This window comes from Cystoisospora suis, assembly GCF_002600585.1.
Source record: "Cystoisospora suis strain Wien I chromosome Unknown contig_4469, whole genome shotgun sequence".
Taxonomy (NCBI): domain Eukaryota; phylum Apicomplexa; class Conoidasida; order Eucoccidiorida; family Sarcocystidae; genus Cystoisospora; species Cystoisospora suis.
Genome location: NW_027157261.1, coordinates 527 through 22,686, shown reverse-complemented (window position 1 = coordinate 22,686; position 22,160 = coordinate 527). Strand labels below are relative to the sequence as shown.

The following is a 22,160-nucleotide window of genomic DNA, read 5'->3' as shown; positions in this document are numbered from 1 at the left end:
AGATAGATAGATAGATAGATAGATAGATAGATAGATAGATAGACAAACAAGCAACCGAGAACCGAGATCGTTGAGACCATCTTCCTTGCTCTTTCGTTCCTTATATCACGAACTCTGGCTCTTCTTATCCTCCCACAATGAAGTCTCATCTACCTATCTATCTATCTATGCATCTATCTATGTATCTGTCAATCCATCGATGTTTCAATCTCTGTAGGAAGATCTCCAAGATCTTTTCCATCTTCTTTAAGAGAGAAGGCTATCTCCACTCATCACTTCACGGGCAGCCTTCGTAAGTTGTTCTATCCACATGTTTCGACTTCTCCATTGGCTTCTATTGTTGCTCAAGAGGTGGCGGCTCTAATAGGAGAATAATAATCTTTGAAAAGTCAGGAGAGAAAACTTATTTCTCTTTCCTTCTCTTTCTCTGTCAGCAGAACAGCAAACAGATCGACTTGCTTAATCGATCTCTCTCTTTACTCTAGATACATGCATAGACCTCCACTCGACCTCTCTCTCTCTCTTTCTCAATCTAGACAAGCATCACTACACCCCCCACGGAGGTCTCTATGTCTCTACCTATCTATCTATCTATGTATCCTGCGTCTTTCTATCTCCATATTCGTTTTGCTCCAGTCACTCCTTCTTTCACAAAAGGCTTTCGATGAGGGAGTGAACAGACCAAGAAGAGTGTCGAGATAGAAGAAGTTTTTCTCATCAGTCTTTCCCTTTCTTTCTCATGACGCCTTTCTTTCTCTCCTCCTTAATGTTGTTGTGTCTCTCCTCTCTTCTTTGAAGTTCTTTCTTCTCTTTTCTTCTCTTCTCCTGTCTTCGTTTCTCCTCTCTTCGATGTCCCGTTTACTCTGTCTCTATCCTTCCTTGCCATTATTATCATGAGGTCTTTCTGTCTCTTTCTTTTTCCGATCTTTTCTTCCCCTTCAAAGCTCTAACCTGTGACAGGGTTTCTAGAGCAATAGATGCCTAGCTTCAGGTCATCGAGAACTTGAAGAAACGCATGCACTCGAGAAGTTATGCCTGAGAGCTGTTGGACGTCTTTGTAAGCCATGACTATGCGACCTATGGCTTTGGCGAGGTTGATCAAGAGACTGCTATTCCGAATGTAATCCTACGATAAGGATGATAAGGAGGAGAAAGGACAGAAAGAAAAGAAGAAAGAAAAGAAAAACGAGGAGGAGAAGAAGAAGGAGAAGAAGAAAAGCAAAGAGAGGACAAGAGAATACATACATACATACACACACAGGGGAGATATCAACATACATCATTACCAAGGGAGGAAGCTAAGAGTAGAGCTAGGTTGATGTGACCTGGAAGGTCATTTGATAGAAAGAAAGATAGATAAATAGATAGAGAGATAGAGAGAGAACGAACAATCCGGAATGAGAAAAAGAAAGCCTATAATCTTTCTTTCAGACGTATACAAATATATATATATATACATTGAATATAGCCACACGCATCCGAAATATGGATGAGTCTATGTGAGGTATCACGGATCCTTTGAAATACATACATACATACCCTCTGAGATATATGCATATATATACATATGTAGGATAGAGAAGAGTTTCTTGCTTTATAGATAAATCCATCTATAGAAGGACAGACACAGGTATGGATATGTATAAACCATGTGAATGAACAGAAACAAAAGAAAGACAAAGAAAGATATCTCATCTATCATCATTCACACACAGGGTGGTATTCGGCTAAATTCCCCTCATCTCTTTGCCTTCTTCTTCTTAGTCTGTAGCTGTCTGTCTATCTATGGATCTTTTCTCTTCTCGTCTCCCCCCCCTCTTCGTATCTGTATTATCTACTCTTGAAAATACCAAAGATAGGAGCCGCATGTATAGAACTACCTCAGAGAAGAGAAGACATTTCGGAGAGAGAATAACCCTCTATGCCTAGATAAATAGGAGAAACACACCTCATGCACAATCCATACCCTTCTGTCTAGATAAAAGGACAGCTAAACGAAACCTCCATAGAGGCAGTCCGAAAGAAATAAAAGCTACGCAGTTACTGAAGAGAGCTAGACAAACAGATATATATCTATGTATACATATATACGGTGTATATACTGATATCTAGTCTACAGAAGCAACCAACAGCGGTCCGCCTAATCAGAGTGCCTCTGTCTCGTCATCCTTCCTATGCAAGATGGAAGATCAACAGGGAGAAGAAACCCCCAAACTGCCCACATTCACCAAGGGAGACTCTTAGATTGTTGACGATCTTCTCTAGAGACAAACGTGTGTAAGAAGAAGAGTAGGTAACGTAGGAATCAACCTACGCAGAGTTCGTGTCCAAGTGTACAGACACCTGAAATAGAAGGATTCTTACATGCGTGATCTGTACAGCAGGCTGAGAGGCATCTCCTCCAGAAGCACCAGCAAGCCTTGATGCCATTAAAGTAGCCGTTATTCCTGATGTGGAATTGTCTCTTCTTTCTTCAAGAGAAAGGCCTCCTTGCGGTTGTCGACCTGAGATCTTCCTATCTTTGAATTGGGCTCCTAGGAGGGGACTGCTACTAGCTGACTTGAAGGTGGGAGCGGCAACGACTGCATAGCCAACCACCACGGCTAGATGTTTGGCTAGCAGGGTGTCTAGTGACCCCATAACAAGATGATACATAACAAGGACTTGCTGCTTAAAGGCGTACAAGCCATCAAAGGAAGTGTCTAGTCTCCGAGCTGCATGAGATGACCCTCCATAGAAAGCAATCTCCTCGCTATGCTGTAAGACATCTGCTTGAAGCGCTGAAAATGACAGAAACACGATACCACATACTTGCATATTCATAGATATAGAAAAGCAGGAGACATGTAAAGGAAGAAAGATCAAATTGAAGAAGCAAGCGAATCATGTTTCATGCAGAGAGCAGGAAAGGACGAAAGAAAGAAAGACAGATGTGCTTCAGAAAGATTGATAAATGTCACGATAGTTGAAATTTCGCCACAACGCGAGGTCACCTACTTCACAGTTCACGGTCAGAAGACACAAAGGCATATACATATACACACATATACACATGGACATCCACATACATGGAGACACACATACAAATACATATCAATACATACAGGTACATATTCTTATATAAGACGAGGTCGCATCAGAAGGTGCGGTTACCGAGTTTGAATGATTAGATCGCATATGCAGAAGTAGCCGCTCTCCCATGCTGAGTCCAAAGTCTTTAGCAGAGTATAAGGGAAAGTAACCTGAGAACTACGAGATGGAGATTTATCACCCCCCAGGCTACAAATCTATATATACATATGTATGTACGTAGATGTTTTGACCAGAGCATGCATACGTATACATCAGTATGTGTGTTTATGTGCATATCGATGTGTTTGACATAGAAAATGGACTCAGCCTGTGACGACCTGACCCCTCTAGCGTAATGTGTAATGCTCTTGTATCTTCCCATGTATACATATATTCATACATGTATGTCTATACAAATACATGGAGATAGATCTCTATAGCCCACGTATACATGTATTCATACATATACGTCTATACACATACATAGCGAGAGATGTCTATAGCCTATGTATACACCAGGGGAGCACGTATATACATGGGTCATCTTGTCACCCTTTGTTGGCGTGTCTCAAATGCGGGATTACCACAGTCATTCTTCTTCACTAATGAAAGGAATCTGTTTGAACTTCTAAATTACTTCTCCTCTCTTCCTTTCCTCAAGCGAGATCTACATAGGTTTTCCCAAACCAACCAAGCATCTAGAGAGAGGGTACATCTCACTTGGCACTATCGATATAAAAAATCTCTATGTATAGAAAAGGAGAGGTCTCTACCTATACCTTTCTATAGAACAAAAGAGAAGATGATACGTGATAGATCGATCTCCTGAACGCTCGCCATTTGCTTCTCTCTATCTTTCAGTCAAGATAAGAAGAAAAAGTCGGACCGTCGTCTTACCTCTATACTTTCCTTCAAGTTCTTGGAGTCGAGCGGTCTTCTTCCCTAATGGAGGTGCGACTGCATGCATAGCGACAGCTGTCAAGATATACCAACCAACAAGCGTTAGAGGCGCTCCTATACCCAAGTGTTTGACCAAGGTGCGGCTAAGGAAGATAATATCGACGAGAGGCTTGAGAAAGGAAGAAAAGAGTGATGCGACAAGAATCGTGAATGAAGATAAAGAAGATGTAAGGACTTCATCTGGATGAGGTAAACGAGTATCTAAAGCCGACTGAAAGCAAAGAAAGAAAGAAAGAAGAGAAGAAAGGACAAACACTTAATCTTGGGTATACATATTCTCAATGAAGACGAAGTGTAAACGCGGTCTCTGCATGAAAGAATGAAGTGTGAAGATGAAGTGTATATACACCCTCTGCCTTGAAGAGAAGGGTGTATGTAATAGTCTTTCTTTCTTATTCCTACACGGACGTATGTATAGATACACACATAGAAAACAAAGGCATGCGTAGAGGAGGAGTTAGGCATTCATACATAAACAGAAGAAGACTTACGAAAGCCTTCTGGGGAAATGAAAGGAGAGGATAGAAAATAAAAACTAGAGGCTCAACTCGTATGTCTATATGTATATAGACACACACATCCACACACCAAACAAGGGGAAGAGAAGAAGAAACATGGACGACTGGGGGGGTGTAGGAAACGTGGAAGTAGTCCAGTGCCTATACACTAGCGCTAGAGATGATCAGTCTCGCGTCCCAGTGGGCGTCATGTTCATTCCTGTCCTAGTGATTACCTACAAGAAAGAAGAAGAAACTAGAGGGAGAGAATAGCTACCGTATGGGGTGCCTTTGATTCAGGTGTAAGAAGGATGAAGCCATGGATCTCCATTCTACCAGATCTCTCTATATGTATGAATGTATGAACTTGGCCTGGCGTCAGAAGCAAAGCAAGCGAGGAAAGAAGAGAGATACGTCACCTCCTCTTCATTGAGCCCTTCAACTTCAGTAGGCAAATGATATCAAGAGGAGTCTACGGCCTCTCTAGCATAACACGGAAGCAGAGGAAAAGGAAGAAAAAGAAGAAGAAGCTTCCTGAAGCAGAGTATATACAACATCGGGTATCCTACCACTAAGAGACCCTAGCACACATATACATAGACATAGATGTATAAATATACATACACATCTATATGTACATCCATCCCGTCTTCCCGTAGAAAACAAAAAGATCTAGAGAAGAACACCCACGCATTCTAACAGTGTAAAGAGATGAAAATATAGATATCCATTCCTTTGAACAGTAAGAAGAGCATTCATAGAAGAAATGTCAAGATATCATCCTCCGTCCCTTACCATCTGATAGAAAGTGAGACCTTTGAGATACTTTCTCATGAGTCTTCTTGTGAGATTTCGTCGTAGCATTAAGCCTAGCATCTTCTCTAGAAATTGAATGCCCGCATTAACAGCAGCAGCTGGTAGAGCATAAGCGATGAGATTTGCTAGCCTTCTTAGGAATTTCTTAAGATCTCTCTCGACAATCGTCTCGACAATGCCTCCATTCAGAGACGCTATCCATATGGATAAGAATGTTCTTAAGATTAAAGCAGCCACAAGCAAGACTAAGCATCCCCCCTCTGCTGATAGGAGACCTGGGAAGGCCAGACGGACAATACGTGTGAACTTCTGAAGACTCGTTGTTGGAGGAGCTTTCTGGGGGAGGAGATGGAAGTTTCCTTTCAAAGAAGATCTTAATGACGAAGAAGAAGAAGAAGGGAGATGATCTAATACAGGGGAAGTTGAGCCAGAGGAGGATGTAGAGGAATCTGTAGTGGTGGTGCCTGTGCTTAAGATTCTCTCGGGATGTGAAGAATAATCTTCTTTTCCTGTTAGAGCGACAAGAGCGTTGTTCTTTTGTATCGGGGGATTCTTTGGAGCTTTTCTTTCATGCCGTCGGGAAATAAGAGATCTAAAGAGTTTCATGAGAGAGGATGTTAATGACGGAGGTCTTGGAGATATACCCGGTGTCTCAGCCCTCATGATGAGAAGATCTTTCTCACGTGACCGTGTATCCCCATCTACTCTTATTCCTTCTGTTTTGCGTAGTGAAGTTTCATCTTCTCTTCTTTTCTTCTCTGCTCGTGAGAGAGGAAGGAATCCTTCCTTGCCTTGAGTTGCCCGCCATGGAGGAGTTAGAATATATTTCTTTTGATTTGTATGAAGATCCCCCAATGACGGGGGGGGTGTACTTCGTGCGAACTTCTCATTCAGACTTTCTCTTCTACGTCGTAGGTGTGAGAGGCCTTCTCCTCCAGAGCGAAGTGAAGAAGGATGTGGAATGGCATCAAAGGAAGATCTTAATCCAGGTAAAAGTTCCTCATCTATCTCATTCGAAGCTCCAGATGATCCATCTTCATTCGATGACACCCCTTCTCCTACGGCATTCTGAGAGCTATAGAACGGAGTCGATGCAAGGGATGGTAAGAAGAAACACGAAGGAACATTTGTATTAACAGGCTCTGGAGAAATATGAGCCGGAGTCGATGACGCCGCTTCTATATATAAAGAAAAGTCACGTAAAACATCATGAATAGAAGAAGAAGAAGAGGAAGAAGAAGAAGTCACCAAACAGAGATGAGAATTTCTATCACGTGCTATTAAATCACCTGCAGATGATGAAGCATAGATACTCCTCCTGGTCTTTCTTTGCCTCGGATCGCTATCTAAGCTACTAGGGTATCCCCCGGATGTCTCAAGGGCAGTTGCACCGTCATCTGAGGAGGATGACGTCGAGACTAATGAACCCGGTGCTGTAAAACACTTGGCTATCCATCTTTCGGTCTGAGGAGAAAGCGAAAGGACCCTGGAGTGTTGGTGGAGTTGATTTCTCAAAGGGACACTTGTTCCTTCAGTTCTCCCTATCTCCGCTTGTCCTTTAGAATGGTTACTATTAGAGAGATGAATGCCGTGGTATACGCTCCCTGATCCCAAGTCTTTTCGCGGATTCTTCTCCATGCAGTGACTTTGCACATCTCCGTTGTTCTCTCTTTCATGATATCTTGAAGACCTCATGAGAGATAAGAGCCCTTCTGTCCCCTCTTCCGCCGCACTGACAAGCCCGGATGATCCACCGTGACGATCTCGACGGATCGCCCGACGCGGTTGTCCGGCGCCCCGTGGCGAATCATCGTCTCTGTTCTGTCGTTTCTTTCCGTGGCTGTCATGATCATTATCATCGCCACCACGTCCTCTCTTACGGTGGTGACGACTTGAAGGCAAAAACAGCTTTAAAAACCGGAGGAATCTTCGAAGAAGTGCAGCAAGAAATCTTCTCACTCGACGGCTCTGAGAAAGCCCCCATAAGAGAAGAACAACGACCAGCAAAGATGCTCTCCGGATCTGTCTCGACCGAAGAGAACCAGAGGGAGATGGTGAAGGGGCTGAAAAAAAGACGGATGCGCGATCACAGAGAAATGTGCTATGTTTTCTTTGTGGTAAGAGACTGACCGTCGACGAGGATGAGACAGGATATGTACTGCTGCCTGCTGAAAACAGGAACTTCCGTAGGAGATGCAATGTCGCGTTTGTACCGCTGGTCAAACTCTCGCCGGTGCTTGGGGTGTTGTTGCTAACAGGAAGAGGGAAAGACCTTTGGGGTCTGTTAACAACGAGAGGATGTAGAAGAGAAGCCAAAAAAGGGGGATAGGTTAGCCGAGGCGGACAGGTTGGAACGACTGGATATTGAACGGAGGAGGCCCGGTAACGACTTGATGGAAAATGACGTGGAAGATCGTAGGCGTCAAAACGCATATCATCAGCTGTCCGTATGCTATACAACTTCCTGTACCAGAAAAACCAAGTGGAAAGAAAGACCGCAGAGAGAAGGGAATAAGAAAAAGATGACGACCCAAAGGTGAACAACCATCCCACCTCAGTAGCCAACAGGTCAAGTCCGATGTGGAAACAGACAAAAAATTTCAGAAAAACAGAAGATAATCCTTCAGTTTTCAAGAGGTGAGAATGTCAACTGCTTGGGTCTCCTAATCGACGTAGAGAGTTGCATCACCAGGTGTTGTTTTGTGTCTTTGGAATGAAAGGGCGGACTGGCAGCCCTGCACGGTCAAATGGCGGGTATGAAACAAGCCCCGCTAAGAATGAAAGCAGAGAGCACTGAACGAAAGATGAGAGTTCTCTAGAACTCTTTCCTACCACGCTCTGCTACACCGGCACATGAAGACTTGTTGTGGGTCACATGTGGCCAGAGGGCTTCACAAAACCTTCGTATGTCGACCGCATCCAGTCGGATGAAATCAGGTCGTCGCTAGTGTCAACGGTCCGTGCCAGACTTCGCTACTCGAGCAAATTCTACTGCTAGAGGCGTAAAAGAATCAAGTGCCAGAAAGATATATATTTATGCAGCTGTTGCCCGAACCTTCACAGACTAATGCACATGCGGAAGAGAACCTTTCGAAAGGATCGCTGTCCTGGAGTTGATCTGGTAAACAACGAGAAAAACCAAGAGATGGAGATTCAATCTTACCAGGGCTGTGTGGACGAAAAGCTCTCCATAATGCTGTAGCGCAAAAAGTCTGAGGCTGTTCACTCTCGGACACACACGGCGATGTCCGGCCGAAACCCCCCGAGAACCACTTGCGATCAAGAGTCTATGCACACCGAGAAGTAGAACACGATGTATCCCCAAATACAAGAAGACAGTCAGAAAAGACTAAACCTCTAACACCTGTGCCAAGAAAAACGCCTTCAGCTCGATCACTTCCAAGAGCAAGAGAACGACTCAACTTGGAGCTGATTATAGATCGATTTCCTGTTACTCGCTGGTTTTGCAGTGTTACGATTCATGAGACTACGTTCTGATACGCTCTTGACTCGTTGTTAGGGAAATTCGTCCGGAATGAGACAAGCAATACAAGAAAAAAGTCCCTACGCCAGAGCGCCCAAAACAGGGCTCTGTTCTAATCACAAGACTAAACAAGACCTTGACAAAGCTTCTTGGCACAAGAAACGAAAAGAACGGTGACAACAGAAAGTCTACACTCCCTCCCCAGTCCAAACGAAAAGCTGGACATTTGTGTTAAGCAACGCTAAGGGAAAAGGAGAACTGGGGAAGTTAGCACAGCCAGCGGCCGCCCAAAAAGCGCACCCTTGCTTACAGCTCGCTCCGAACACGGGAGGGGCCCTTGCACTGCCCAATCAACCCGTCCCGAGTCTGTCTTCCCTTGGCCACAAAGGCTTTGTTCGCATTTCCTTCTCTTCCAAGATCTTGGAAGACGTCGCTGCTCAAAGAACCCCGGTGGAATCTGAGCTCGTTCCGTGTACACCTGAATTCTATTTCCTAGAGTAACGTCTTTTCCTTCGGTAGCCGCCCGAGTGTACAAGCCTCGCGTCTCCTGCACAAGCGCCACTGTCAGGACGATCGTGCCTTGCCTAGCAACGTCCGACCTTGTGACTCTAGTTTAAGGAGTGTGCGACTGGTAACACTGCTTAGGTCAGAAGCTGGCAACGGTCCGGGCGCCGTTCTGTGGGCACAGACTAAGTGTTTCGGGGCGCCCTCGAGTCCGTCTCACGGTGTAACAAGGAGAATTTTTTGTCCAGCGCTTGTCAACCATCGGGTGAAAGCTGCGAAGGAATCTCTGCACAACGCAGTCTACGTTGTCAGCTTGCTGCGCCGGCTTTCGGTTGACACGCGCACGTGTCGATGGCACCCTTCGGGGGAGTAGAGATTTCCCTAGCACGTAGGCGGAAACAGCTAGGAACCACGCCGGAGTGTTACGGTTTTAGCCTTGTGCTTGTAGGAGCAGGCGGTCTCCCATCCAAGAAGTTGCCGCAGTTTTTCCATCCCCGTCAGTCTGAATCCTTTTACTAAGACATAGTACGCAATCGCTCTTCTAAAGATGAGTATCCTACAAACATCCTCTCCCCACCTCGAAATAAATGTCCTCTGGTTTCCCTGGAGGCCCACGTCTTGACTTCAACTTGTCGTCCCAGGTAAGAAGTAGCCGAAATAGCAGTTGTAGGCGTGACTCTGCCGGGCTCATAACATACGAGCAACGGTGTCACACTTGCTTTTGACAGTGCAGTGGGCACACGGAAGGCTGCGAGGTGGTCTAGCGGATCTACGAAGTGTCACTCCACAGACAACGCTGACGAGGTCTCCCCGCGCACGTCTACGACGGATTGCGGGACGTGTCGCCTTTACCGCCCGCACGTGTACCACATTCCAAACACCGATAAACTGTCGACATAATGCACGCCGTGCAACACCCTATCTTCGATGGCTATTTCACCTGTCTGCCTGATTTTCCCCCCGGCCGGCTGCCAAGTACGCAGTCCTCTCAACAGATTCAAAAGCAGGTCAGCCCTCGCCACCAGCTGATCGAGGTTCAAGAGGCTGTTCGACGCATTTCAGCAGTTTAACTTGTTCGGAGAGAGCTCAAGTGTGTCCGGTGCGTTGCCGGCCGCCTGGTCCGCGCCTCGGCATTTGAGACTCTCCTGCTCCTGGAGTTTGTTTTGTCTCCGTATTGATATCGGGTTACACCATGTTCTACCTACACATAGACCTGGCGCCGTCGCACATTGTACCACACACTTTTATGGCCGTTGCCACTTACGAACATCCTCCCTTATCCGTCCTTGAAGTCCCGGACCTACTTAAGAGCATATTCCCTCCCTAACGTGGTCGTCTGTTCTCGAGATCTCGAACACGGCTGCTCGCTGACAGCTCCATGCTGCTGCCGTTCGAATCGTGTGTCTTCTTCTATAGCCAATAAGAAACAATCGCTCTCCGAGATTGCCTGCCGACTCTGGACACTTCGAGTATTTACATCGTTTTCCTCGTCAGTCCCTAGGACGGGGGAAAGCGTGCCCTAAGTCACTTCGTCTGCTTCAAATGCTTCGACTTTTCCTCTTTGTGAATATCGACAAAAGAACGAACACTGACTTTCTAGAATTCAATCGGAAAAGCACGGCGATGTAACAGTTGTGTCGGTCTGCTGCGGTCGTATTCAGCCACAAATGGAGAGATGTCGGAGTTGTTCTCCAGGGGCTTTCCGTACAAGCTTAGCAACACCACGCGTATAAACTTAAGCTATTGAGAAACGTCAGAAAGCTTCACCTTCCACCGCCGAACTAACTACTAGCGGCTCCCTTTGGGCGGCTAAGCCACTCTTTGTCATGCTTCCTGCATTGAACTGCTTAGCTCGCAGGAGTGACACAGACGGCGACTCGTATTACTCTTCTGCAGAAAGGGTGTATATCATCCACACTTGGAGGAAAGCTAATCAGCGCCGGCAAAACATACTTTCTTGTGGTTACTACGTTCGACCCCCAAGGCGCCGGTCGTCCTATGATGGATACGCCGTGCACTCTTCCGCAGTCTTGTACTGTGAGGAGAGTTCCAATACAAACAAGACAACACTTGTTTCTTTGCGTGTCTTTCATGCTGTATTAGTACCCCTGTCATCGTCATCACCATCCCTCGAAATCACCTGCCTCCCAGCTTCTTTCTTCTACTTCTGTCTTAAGGCGTTCATCAAGTAGTTTTCCTCTGCTCGTGTGCCGCCCCACCTTGTTATCAAGGCTTTCCGTGATAACTGTTCTGACTGTGCTTGGTGCTGGTCTCGTTCGTGCGGACTTCTGCTTTGTTTTTGCGAAGAGAACGGGGGTAGCTTTCTGTGCTAGATAAGAAGTCGAGTCCTCCCTTATCACAGGAGTATTTTTCCCCGCCGTCTCCACTAGTTGTTCTGTGGTCGTCTTCTGACTAGTTTCCCCTTCACTCTTTGAATCAGATTCTCGGGCTGCAGCAAACTCAAGACGTGCCGCTTTTCCTTTCTTCTTCTTTCCAGCGTCCGAGGCGTCCCCTTTTTCGTGTTCTTCCTTGGCCACTTCTTTTTCCATTTCGTTCGCTTGTCCTTCATCCATTGGATTGCTGTCTTTGGTTTTTCTGACATTCCACAGTATAGTACGACGAGCTTTTTCCTCTTCAGGGTCCGGAACTAAAAGTTGCCAGTCAGACTTGACTTTCCGGTCAGTTCCTCCATGCATACGGTCTTTTCTGATGGCTTCGCGAGCTTGTTCTCGCTTAAGCTCGTCCTCTGTAGGTTCTCGTATACCTGATCTAGCCGCTCTTACAGCACGGAGGATCTCCTGGCGACTGGGAGGGACTTCAAGAGTCATGCGACCAAGGTATCCCTTGGCTACATCTGTAAGGAGACGCTGTGTTGCCGCCCCCGTACCATAGTGATGATTCTTCGCCGCGAGCTGTAGAGAGACAGGAAAAACCAGGGAAGAGAAACAAGACATAGAATGACATAGCCAGTAAGTGTGGTAGAGTACATACCGGACATGTTTGGCATTACTACCCCTACGCATCTTCCAGGAAAACTTGACAGAATCGCATCTTTGTTCTTTTGCTCGAGTGAATCTTAGGGCCTCCTCGATACTTTTTTGCTATTCCGTGAGCTGCTCTGCATGCATGAGAGTACTGCGGTGTCAGTATTAATTCCTCTCTTCCACAAGAACACACGGCGTGATTTCTCCTCAATAAACAAGAAGTTCTAGCGTGGCGCGACGGCCCGCGTAGCTCCTTCGTCCACCTCGCTCACATGGGAGATTGTCAGTTTTATCATAATAGGAGATTCAACAGCACAGAGGGAAGGACGCGAAGCACTTCTGCTTCTCCGGTGTCCGTTCTTGTTAGAGACGCTTTCACGTTAAGCTACATCTGGAAGTGGCGCAGTAGGTATGCTGGGTAACTCCTGCTGGGTCTGTCTGTCAGTAGTCGGGTATTTGATGGCGTGTCGACATTTCTCTTCTTCCTCCCTCTCTGTTGATCACTCATATTGAAGATGGTCGCACCAAGGCGGTCCCGAGCGACCACTAGACGCATGATTTACAATGTCCACGGTAATATATTTTTGCCTGACCATATCGAATGCTTAGATAGATAGATAGATAAAGCTAGCTTGCCGAGATTCCTTACCCTGTGAAGATATTCACATGCATTGAGCTCATTGAGTGTGACGCCCTTTGCCAAAGGATCGACTTTGTATCTCTCTGCAAAGCGCGTTAAAGGTATGAAAGACGGACGACGGACCCACACCTTGAAAACTTGATTGAGAAAAGCTACAGCAGCTTCTTCGATAGTGAACAGACAAGACTGAGGAATCTTATTTAATGATGCGAGAAGCCGAATACTATCGTCATCTGCCCATACAGGATGATCTCGAAGGAAGAAGTGCGTGGTGGAAACAGAGTGTTGAGCTCGAATGGAAGGAGCCTTCTCTTGTTTCTTTTTCTTCGGCTTGGAAAGAGGAAAAGAGACTAAAGGAGACGCCGCCGAAGAATCACCAGTAGGACTAGGAGTGGTAGAAGAAATAACGGTCCCTCGGCCTCCCGGACGAAGAAGGGACGTCGACGGAGGGGGAAGTAATCCAGGTGTATCTACACAGTCGAAGAGACGGTGAAGATTCGTTTGAAAAAATGTACCCCGACGTCGGTACCACTGCAAGAACACCAACGCTCAAACGGAAAGACGAAATGGGCTTGTGGTATGCAGGAAAAGCTCCAGACTGATAAGAGGTAGCCTCATGTAGCCTCACACTCTGTGTAGAGAGCGTGAACTTCAGTGGAGTCCTACCACCTCATCTTTTCACCACTTCCATCGACATCTCGCGTCATGATAGATTCTCCCACTGCCTACACTCAAGTCGCTCTTTGTCTCGACAGATTGCCTTCATATAGAGATGCAGTTTAACATGTACAGAGACGCGCCATGGGCTCCGATGTAGGGAGAGTGAGATCAGCGGTGGAGTGCACTGTTTCATTCGATAGTCCACACTCAATCTTAGCATAGGAAGATTTTTTGTCAACCTGGGCTGGCTGGGCAAGTCAAAGTGTAGCCAGCAGGGAGATATTCACTATGGTTATGTATACAGAAGAGCTCATCAGCTTGAGGCTGGCACATGCGTAGATACAATATGACCGTCGTCTACAACGGTATCTTTCACCAGGTGAGACGGGATACAGTTCATGTGTGACTGTAAACTAGTATGTGTGTGTATGTTCATAAACTAGGAGTATTAGTATAGACATGTGTATTAGCGACCCTGTCTATGTGTAGCTGCAAGCCGAAATCTAGCCTTACCGTCAGAACTTTAGTGACTCCAGGATAGTTATAGCTTCTGGCCTTCTTTGTACCAAGCAAGCGATTGCATAGAGCACTCTTGCCTACATTAGGCATTCCTACGACTAACAGGCGGAGGGGTCGCTTAGTACGGAGACTTCCACGAGCTGCGGTGTCTGAAGCCCTTTGTTCTTCTTCACTCTTTCCGAATAGCTGTCTTTCTTCCTTCGGAGTTCTTTCCTTATATCTCTGTCTCCTTCCCTTCTGAGTCTTCATACCTCTTCTTTCAAAAGCTTTACCGCCCAAGAGAGAGGACTGATCGATCAGCCGATTTTCAGACGCCGAGTGAGGCTCTACACGACTCCCCACATCTAGCTCCTCTTCGTCTTTATCACTGCCGACTCGAGAACGGGATTCAGTTGGCTCCAGAGCAGCTTTCCTAGCTTTCAATGCTTCATTCACGCGGTGTCTATACAGCTCGACATCCCTTCGATACTCCTTCCATTTCTTCACGATCTTCCTTGCCGCTTTCTCTACACGTACAATACATGCTCCCCCCTGCTGGGCATTCACAAAGAGGACAGGAACGACTGGAGGTATAGGAGGTTGTAAAATAAGCGAGCTGTTTGTATTTTCTGACGAATCACTCTCTCCCTCCCCTTCTTGGTCCGGAGTCAGCCGTTCACTCATGTTCTTGAATCTCTCTCCACATTCTTCCGTCTCTTCATCTGTCTTGCTTGCTCCCTCAAGCGGACTCTCTTCTTGTATCGAGGGTTCTCGTAAAACCTTCCCTAGATTCATCAGTCTTTCTCCGCCCCGATCCTCATCACGTTCCAGAGCTTCGGCTGCATGCAGTCGGTACAGAAATCGAAAGTAGCGGGCCCACTGAGCATTTCCCGCTTCAGAAGCCTACAGGTCAATTCACAGAAAGTTAGGAAAGAAGCAAGATAGCCGGACCGTAAGCATACGAACGGACAGCTTATATGACCCTTTCATCTATATATATGTATGTATTCTTCTTCACTATTCGAAGGCGTGTAGCTGTAAAGCGAAATGCTTTGCTGGTATTGCTTGTCTGAATGCAATACCTCGATCCTGACAGAAGGGCTGAGGCAAGTCAAACAACTGCAGCCTTTCATGCATGCCTTTACGACTATGTACTCTGAAGCAGAGGCCTAGAACTCTCTTTCTTCCGGTCGCGTCTCCGTAGTTCACATGATAGTAGTAGACCCCCGATTTCTTCGTCTCCTCCAGAGATACGTACTCTAGGGAGAAGAAGGCGAAGAAAAACGCCTACCTGATCTGCATGCGTTAAGACAATCAGACGTGGCTTCTGTCCTCCCGCAGGAGGTTGAAGAGGGAGCTGAGTAAGGAGAGGTAAACGGGCATCTCTAACTTCGACGATGAGGTCAACATGAGGCATAGCAGCAAGTATGCGAGGAAGAGCTTCCCTTGCAAAGTTCGGCCACCTAAAAGTACACAAGCGGGGAAAGAAAAAGCCATCATAGAAAAGAAAAGAAGCCACCCCAAAGAAACACAGAACTTTGAGTGGAAGTCTGGAGACTTTTCTGCTGATACAGGAAAGGTTTTGTTTGAAGTGCGGGTGGATAGTCATGGACCACGGAGAGATAGAAAGGTCGAGCTCCTCCTTACATCACGTGGAGTTCGGTGAGAGCATCGAGGCTACCGTACTGAGGTGGCAAAGGAGAACGATCGAATGAGGCGCCGCCAGCGCCCAGGAAAATAGCACATAGGTAGATAGCTACGGAGACAAGCAGAGACCAAAGATACTGGGGCAGGGAGAGAATGAAAAAGAGATGAGGATAGATAGGCAGATAGATGATAGCTAGATCGGTAGAAGGCTAGATTAGGAATAGATATCTAGGGACGTACATAGAAAGGTAGACAGTTGAATGAAGATAGATCAAGCTAGGCAGAGAGACAGATAGATGGTCGTTTATAGAGAGACAGGTAGGTTCAAAACCATCCCTATCTATAAGTTGCGCGCATACAGAGAGAACACATAGAGGAGGTAGGCGAGAGAAGTTCCGAGATGTGAAAAGTAGATGGCTCGCCCTAAGTCAAGACAGACCACTGTACAGTGTATCTACGCCGTTCAATCGGCCTTGTAAGAGGGTCCTCTAGTCTGAGCCTCCTTAACTCTTCGGCTCTTCGACTGGCAAGTTCAGGAACGTTGGCTATTTCATCTTCTCTTGCTAAGTCTTGTTTCAATCTCTCTTGGGCATTCTCTCCTTTTTTCATGATCTTCATGATTTCCTTGAGTCTCCTTCTTACGCGAACATCCACCTTAGCCTTTACCCTTTCATCAACTTTCACATTTATTTTCTTTTTGACTTCCTCTGCAGAGGCCACCACCTTCAACTGTTCTTCGTCTTCTTCTCTCGGTAGTCCTAGGAATAAGGAGGGCTGGTCTTCCTTGAAGAAAAGAGAGGAAGAAGACGAGGGCGAAGAACGAGATGGTGACGTGGTAGTAGCACTCTCTGATTCCTGAGGGGTAGAGAGAGATGTCTGTCTAAAGAAGAACTCTGTGCTTGCTGTTGGTTTGAATGTATGTGAAAGGCTCGAGCCATAGGGCTTAGGAGACAGTGATGTATTTCTCGCATCTTCGATGTTGAAATACCGTGAGGTATCCTGGATGCCTTCTTGCGAGTCATCTTTATGATCGTCTTCCTGTAGAAGTGGTTCATGCGGAGGAGAGAAGAGATCTGAGGAAGAAGGAGACACGACTGGTGATATAGAACGACGAGAAGAATGCAGTTGTTTCTCTCGTAGTCTGGGGTGTAAAGTCGAGGTAGAAAGATACCAGAGACTATACAGCTGCGTAGAGGGACACCTAGGGTGAAAGAGAGAAAACGGACTTATTGTTCTGATGGATCTTGAAGGGGGTGACAGAAACAAGAGCCTATTGAAAGGAGACAAGAGAGAGACTGAGAAGGAGGAGGAGGACTTCCTTTGATTGAAACAACTCGACAAGTGTTCTTTACGAATGGTATCAGATGGTGGCTGTAGCCCCCGTGTTAGAGTTGAAGAACAAGCAGCCAGGGGCGGGAATCGTCCTATAGCTGAGGGAGTTTCAGGCGAGAATGGTTCTCCATAAGACCTTCTGCGGGGGTCTGTGCTTCCTGTGTGGAGTGAAGAGAATTGTTTATCTTCTAGGTGGAGGGGGAAGTTTGACTGTTCGGAGAAAGAAAAGGGGCACAAGCGAAGAGTGAAAGATGTCTGAGAAGTCCCAGAAAGAGAATAGAACGCAGACGCAGAGACTAAACGAAAGAGAGACAAAATAAGGAAAACGACTGCTTTGTAGTAAGAAACCAGACAAACTCTTAGGAGTTTCACACACAGACCAGCACAGTTCGTCTTCATTCTACTGATGCCCGGTACTTCTCCTAGCCGTCATCGTGTCTGCGGGTCCTTTTTCATCCCCCCTCTCAATGTTAGCGGCCCCTGACTGGAGAAGCCTGTTGTACCCCATGAGTTCCAAAGGACAATCCTTGGGCATCGACTGTCGTCAGTCTCACCGTAAGTTTATCGACTGCGTGAGATTCTCTCATCCGGTCGCCACCCCCCTAGAAAGACACCGACTGTTCGATATCGTCATGAAAGACTCGCACTTTAGGGAGATGCATGGCGAGTTGAAAGAGAGGAGGAGCACGCTCTTAGGGGTTAACAAATCGCTACTATGGTCTTTGGCGACAGTGAGCTTATGATCTGGAGGATCGACGGAAGACGAAAGGAAACGGGGAGGAAATACGGGGCAAGAGATGGTGCTTCAAGCTGAGGTAAAGTCAGCGGAAAAACCAAGTGGTGAATTTCGTTCTAGAAGAGAACCGAGAAGCGTGGACGCAGTGCAAGGAGACAGGAGGGCACCGTCCTCTTCGGAGACTAAGCTGTATGTACTTAATACGGCAAAAGAGTTGGTGTACGGTCAGCTCTACTTTGTAAAGACAACGGAAGTCCGGAGATGCCTGTGTCTCTAATGACGAACGGAAGAACATGTTAACCGTGCCAGCTCGTGTCTTGTGACATCTACGTCGCTCCGAGTGTCCCGAATGGGAACAAGGGATGTTGTCGCATGCGCTCAGTAGGGCCTGCACACCGAAGTAGTGTGCACAACACGCAGCTGGGGAAGTCCGTGTGCATTTACCCGCGGCCTGACCTCTCGTATTCTAGTGCTTCATTTGCCCGAGGATTCCTATCCGGATGTCAGGGAGGATCAGACGAACTGCTGGAAACAGCCTCTTAGCTGTGGCAGCACTCCAACCGGAGAGCGTCGAGCCACTTAGTATTAGCGGTCTCGCCGTCTGCCGTTTGCAGGTGAACCGACCGGCCGTCAAGACATGTGACTCGTACCGAAGGCGGGATGGTCGTCTTCCTCGGGGTAAATCTCTGTCACATCGCGTCCTGTTTTTTCCGCTTGCAGGGCTATCTCGGAAACTCGTACTGCAGATAGCACCCACCACGCACATGTAGTGCCGCGAGCGTTGCCACAGCTGCCGAAATATTCGTCTACTTGTAACGCCTGCGCCAGGACTCCGCCCGCCCGACGCTTCGTGCTGGACTGTGTTGTGTGTAGGCTGTGAACGATTGACGTGTGTGCGGAGGAGAAAGTGTGCGTGAGTCCAGTGTGCGCCGAAGGCGTCTCATTGTTGCGTGCGCTACTCCGAAGCTGAAACGAGACGCAGTTGGGAAACTAACTTTTCGCCGGCCGTTGGACTATCAGCCCGGCACGGTGGTTCCCGCCGTAACTCCTAAAAAACTACACTGAAGGTCTTCCCTCGACAGAAGGGACTCGGCAACCCGTGGCTGTGCGGCCAGTAGTTGCGCACGAAAGAAAACGGAGAGTTTCGCTGTCCCGCTGCTAAGGAACGAAGAAAGCCTCTTGTTGTTCATGTCCCTGCAAGGCGTGGCGGGGGTCGCCGAGGCTCCTGGCTGTAGAGGAGCCACGACTTTTGCAAGGCCGTTTCACTGGAATGTTTGGGAGCTGTCGGAAAGGATCCCCTCAATCCCTCAAAACTTCAGCTGCGATTTCCGTATCTTGTTTGCAGCGTTCCCCCCGTTGCGGCGACACAGACGTGCCGAATCTCAACTGTCAAGCTTGGGAACGTTCAGCTGCTTTAGGCAAGAAGGCATCCCTCTGGCTAAGACTCCCATCACACCGAGAGAAAGCGCCCTCCACCCCAACCAGCGTCCGAGGAGACAACTGTAAGTTGCCATAGCGACTTGAGAAGCCGCCTCCTGCCGAACAGGCCACTCCGGTGCGCACAGCTGAGAGAACCAGTAACGATGCGCCAACGTCGGCGCTCCCGCAACCCGGAGTTCCGTTCTTGTACCCGCAACCAGAGGTGTTCGAGATTGGAAGTATGAGTGAACCTCAACACAGGAAGCGCATTTTATTCATCACTGACGAGTCATTTCACGCCTCGGATGAGGTACACGCCGCTGTAATCACACCTGCCCGCAGGTAAAACGCCGGGCGAGAGCAAGGTCAGCCTGTATCTCACACCCCCCCGCATTGGACGGAGGACTCCGATTGTCGACTGACTCCCCCTTGCCGCTACGAGCGACACGGATTCGCTCATCCTCCAATGAACAGGCGAACTCATTTGTTTTTCATTCTCGTACGGCGCGAGTGACACTCATATGCGTCCGTCTGAAAACCGTGACACTGTATCGGGGACACTACGTACGTCTGGAACTGTGTCGCTGTGCCGCCGATTCTAGTTCGACAGACACACTCACACGCGTTGTCATGATCGGTAGGCTGCAGCGGCAGCAGCAGCTTTCGCGACGCTGGTGACGCCCTCTCCTTGTATAGGGAATGCGCCCGGCCTCGGCTAGACGTCTGTGCCTGTCTGGCTATCGAGCGTCGATCACTGAACACAGCGGTTCCCCCGGCTGATCGTCACGGTTGGTGAGCCGTTTCCCCGGGTCGATACCCAGTAGGATTTGACCCGAGGCACCTGGCGGGGTGCGTGGACGCCCTTGTAGTGTAGATGGTTTTTTCTTATGTTTTGGGGTGTCAAATTAGGCAAGAAGTTCAGCTTTACTTTTTCGTGGCCGGGAAAGTCTCTGTGGAGCAGTGTGTCCAAGAGTTGGTTGGGTTAGCAGCCGTCTCCGTCTCTACGTCTTTCCGGCTTCTCTTGAACATGACGCGGACTATTCGAGATAAAGAAGCAGTTTCGAAGCTTGAACATCATGCCGGCTCTAAGGCGAGAGCTCTAGATGGACGTTCACATAAGTCTGGCAGCGGGAAGTTCAACTGGGGTGAGCACAACACTGTAATGTCGCCACGCGTTTGTCCCGCGCAGCCCGGAGGTGACGCTGTTTGGCTGTTTCTTCGTGCCTTATTCTGTTTGGAAGCGAGGTTTGTCCTTATACGTGCGTAGACTCGATGTCTCTAGGCTTTTGCTCGCGGTCACTTGTCCAACTCCCGCATAAGAGACCCAGGGAGTAGCTGAACCAATCGGCGATGTGTACCTAACAGCAAGGGGGCCAGAAGGAGCGCGTGCACATTCACCGGTTGTGGGGTGGCCTCGAGTTGGGATGTACAAACTAGGACAGATTTCATTTGGTGGACTTTGGACTGCGTTGCAGCGTGCAAGGTTGCAGTAGCGGTAACCTACAAACTACTGATCTGGTTGTCTGCCTCGCAAGGTGCAGAAAACTTGATCAAGAAAGGCGCGGGCAGTCCGGTTGTCACGAAGAGTCAGTCGCTCCGATTCACATCGATCTGGCAGTCACGTGCGTTCACCTGGCATTCTAGTTGCGTGAGGTATTGCGCTAGAGATGTCCTGCCTGAGAGAGCGGAGGCAGCCGTTCCCGTGTGTGTCTCCGACTGTTTCTTTAAATGTACAGGCCACATACCCGATATGTACACTGAACCTGTAACAGAAAAAGCGGATGCCCAGGATCCCATGTTCGATAGCGACGGAGGAGCAGGAAGGAAGGAGCGCGACGGTGAGCCACTGAGCCGCGAAGGCACCAACTCGAGCGTCGAGTCCTCCGAGAAAGACCCTTCGTCCTCGCCGCCTGTGGAAGCAGCTGCGTCCTGAAAATCATGCAGAAAGGCTGGGTGGCTGCCGTTCAGGCACAGCAAGTGTTCGTAATGTATATTTGCTAGTCTGCTGAATGACCGGTATGTGTAGGATCTGCTCGCGGTCCGCTTTATTCATTTATGTGCGTCGATCTTTGTAGATGGGACGTGAGGTAGTGTCAAAGGGCGGTGTAGAAAGGGAAATGGCACAATGGGCCGTATAGGTTCCTTTTCTATCCATACCCAAGACGAACTCTGGATATATGGATGCATCTTAGGGCGAACTGGTGGCGGACAGACGTGTGAAGAGAGATGATTGAATGGGCTGTTCAGACTTCATGCCGAAGAGGCCTGTTTTCTGGACGTCAGAGGTAGGTGAAGAGTGCCTGGTGACTATCAGTGTAGTAGGGGCATTCGCTTGTTAGTAGTTTTCTCAAACAGTCAGAATCGAAGAAAGACGCCGGGGTAAGTGATTGAGCCACTGGGAAGCAAGCCTGCCTGTCCACGAGGACAGGAGAACGCGACGGAACGGTGCGGAAAGTCCCCGCGACTGTTCACGTTGGAGTTTGTTGACCCCTGTGCAACATGCGGACAAGATCAGTGGTGTGAGGAATGCGTGTCGGTTAGTACGCGGGAGCATTCGTCTGTAGGAGAAACTAGATACGAGTGGAAGACCCTTTTTCAAAGATATGAGAGGCGTCCTTCTCGGACTGTCGCAACACCACCAAAACGTCACTGCCACGCCGAGGGTTGTGAGCCGGGTGATGGCGCTTCGCAAGAGCTGTCGTTCCTTACCCTGGGAGGAAGTCATAGGGCATCAACCGATGCAGCGACCGCATGTACGAGGGAAAGATACGGATTCCTGGGCCAAGCAAATATCTTACCGTGGTGGCGAGACGGCCGTGGAGAACGCGTGCGGGAAAAACGTGGCAGGGGACGAGAACAGACAGTTCTTTCCGTGTTTATGAGAGAAGCCGGTACGGAGGAGGGCAATCTA

The 22,160-nt window shown here is 48.0% G+C and overlaps 3 protein-coding genes across 3 annotated transcripts in view; 1 reads left to right on the top strand and 2 right to left on the bottom strand.

The window, feature by feature from the left end:
- CSUI_008114 (abc atp-binding domain-containing protein) overlaps window positions 1-9,372 on the bottom strand; it is a 16,043-nt gene extending 6,671 nt beyond the window's left edge. Inside the window, exons 1-5 of the mRNA XM_068068253.1 lie at window positions 8,509-9,372; window positions 5,325-7,809; window positions 3,970-4,243; window positions 2,365-2,780; window positions 947-1,126 (exon numbers count right to left, since the gene is read on the bottom strand). Coding sequence (XP_067919771.1) covers window positions 947-1,126; window positions 2,365-2,780; window positions 3,970-4,243; window positions 5,325-7,809; window positions 8,509-8,537 — 3,384 coding nt within the window. The 5' untranslated portion in view covers window positions 8,538-9,372. The remainder of the gene's footprint in view (window positions 1-946; window positions 1,127-2,364; window positions 2,781-3,969; window positions 4,244-5,324; window positions 7,810-8,508) is intronic.
- Window positions 9,373-10,542: 1,170 nt separating this feature from the next.
- On the bottom strand, window positions 10,543-18,109 carry CSUI_008113 (gtp-binding conserved hypothetical domain-containing). The gene is made up of 6 exons (XM_068068252.1): window positions 16,210-18,109; window positions 15,763-15,800; window positions 15,407-15,578; window positions 14,131-15,018; window positions 12,967-13,488; window positions 10,543-12,245 (listed from the first exon to the last, which is right to left on the bottom strand). The coding sequence occupies exons 1-6, from the start codon at window positions 17,491-17,493 to the stop codon at window positions 11,454-11,456; spliced, it is 3,696 nt and encodes a 1,231-aa protein (XP_067919770.1). The 5' UTR covers window positions 17,494-18,109; the 3' UTR covers window positions 10,543-11,453.
- A 248-nt stretch (window positions 18,110-18,357) lies between these two features.
- On the top strand, window positions 18,358-21,540 carry CSUI_008112 (uncharacterized protein; the record flags this gene model as incomplete). Its single annotated transcript, XM_068068251.1, has 4 exons — window positions 18,358-18,508; window positions 19,176-19,332; window positions 20,159-20,394; window positions 20,986-21,540. Coding segments are annotated over 4 exons (741 nt in total), but the record flags the coding sequence as incomplete, so codon positions are not given.
- Between the last annotated feature and the right edge of the window lie 620 nt (window positions 21,541-22,160).

What these genes read in the sequence shown, in the direction of transcription:
- CSUI_008113 (XM_068068252.1), bottom strand. Translation starts at nt 17,493, where the DNA reads ATGAAGACGAACTGTGCTGGTCTGTGTGTGAAACTCCTAAGAGTTTGT. An exon ending in CTCACCGAACTCCACGTGAT is followed by an intron (nt 15,579 to 15,762) that starts GTAAGGAGGAGC and finishes GTGTACTTTTAG; the next exon opens with GTGGCCGAACTTTGCAAGGG. An exon ending in CATGTGAATATCTTCACAGG is followed by an intron (nt 12,246 to 12,966) that starts GTAAGGAATCTC and finishes GTCTCTCTACAG; the next exon opens with CTCGCGGCGAAGAATCATCA.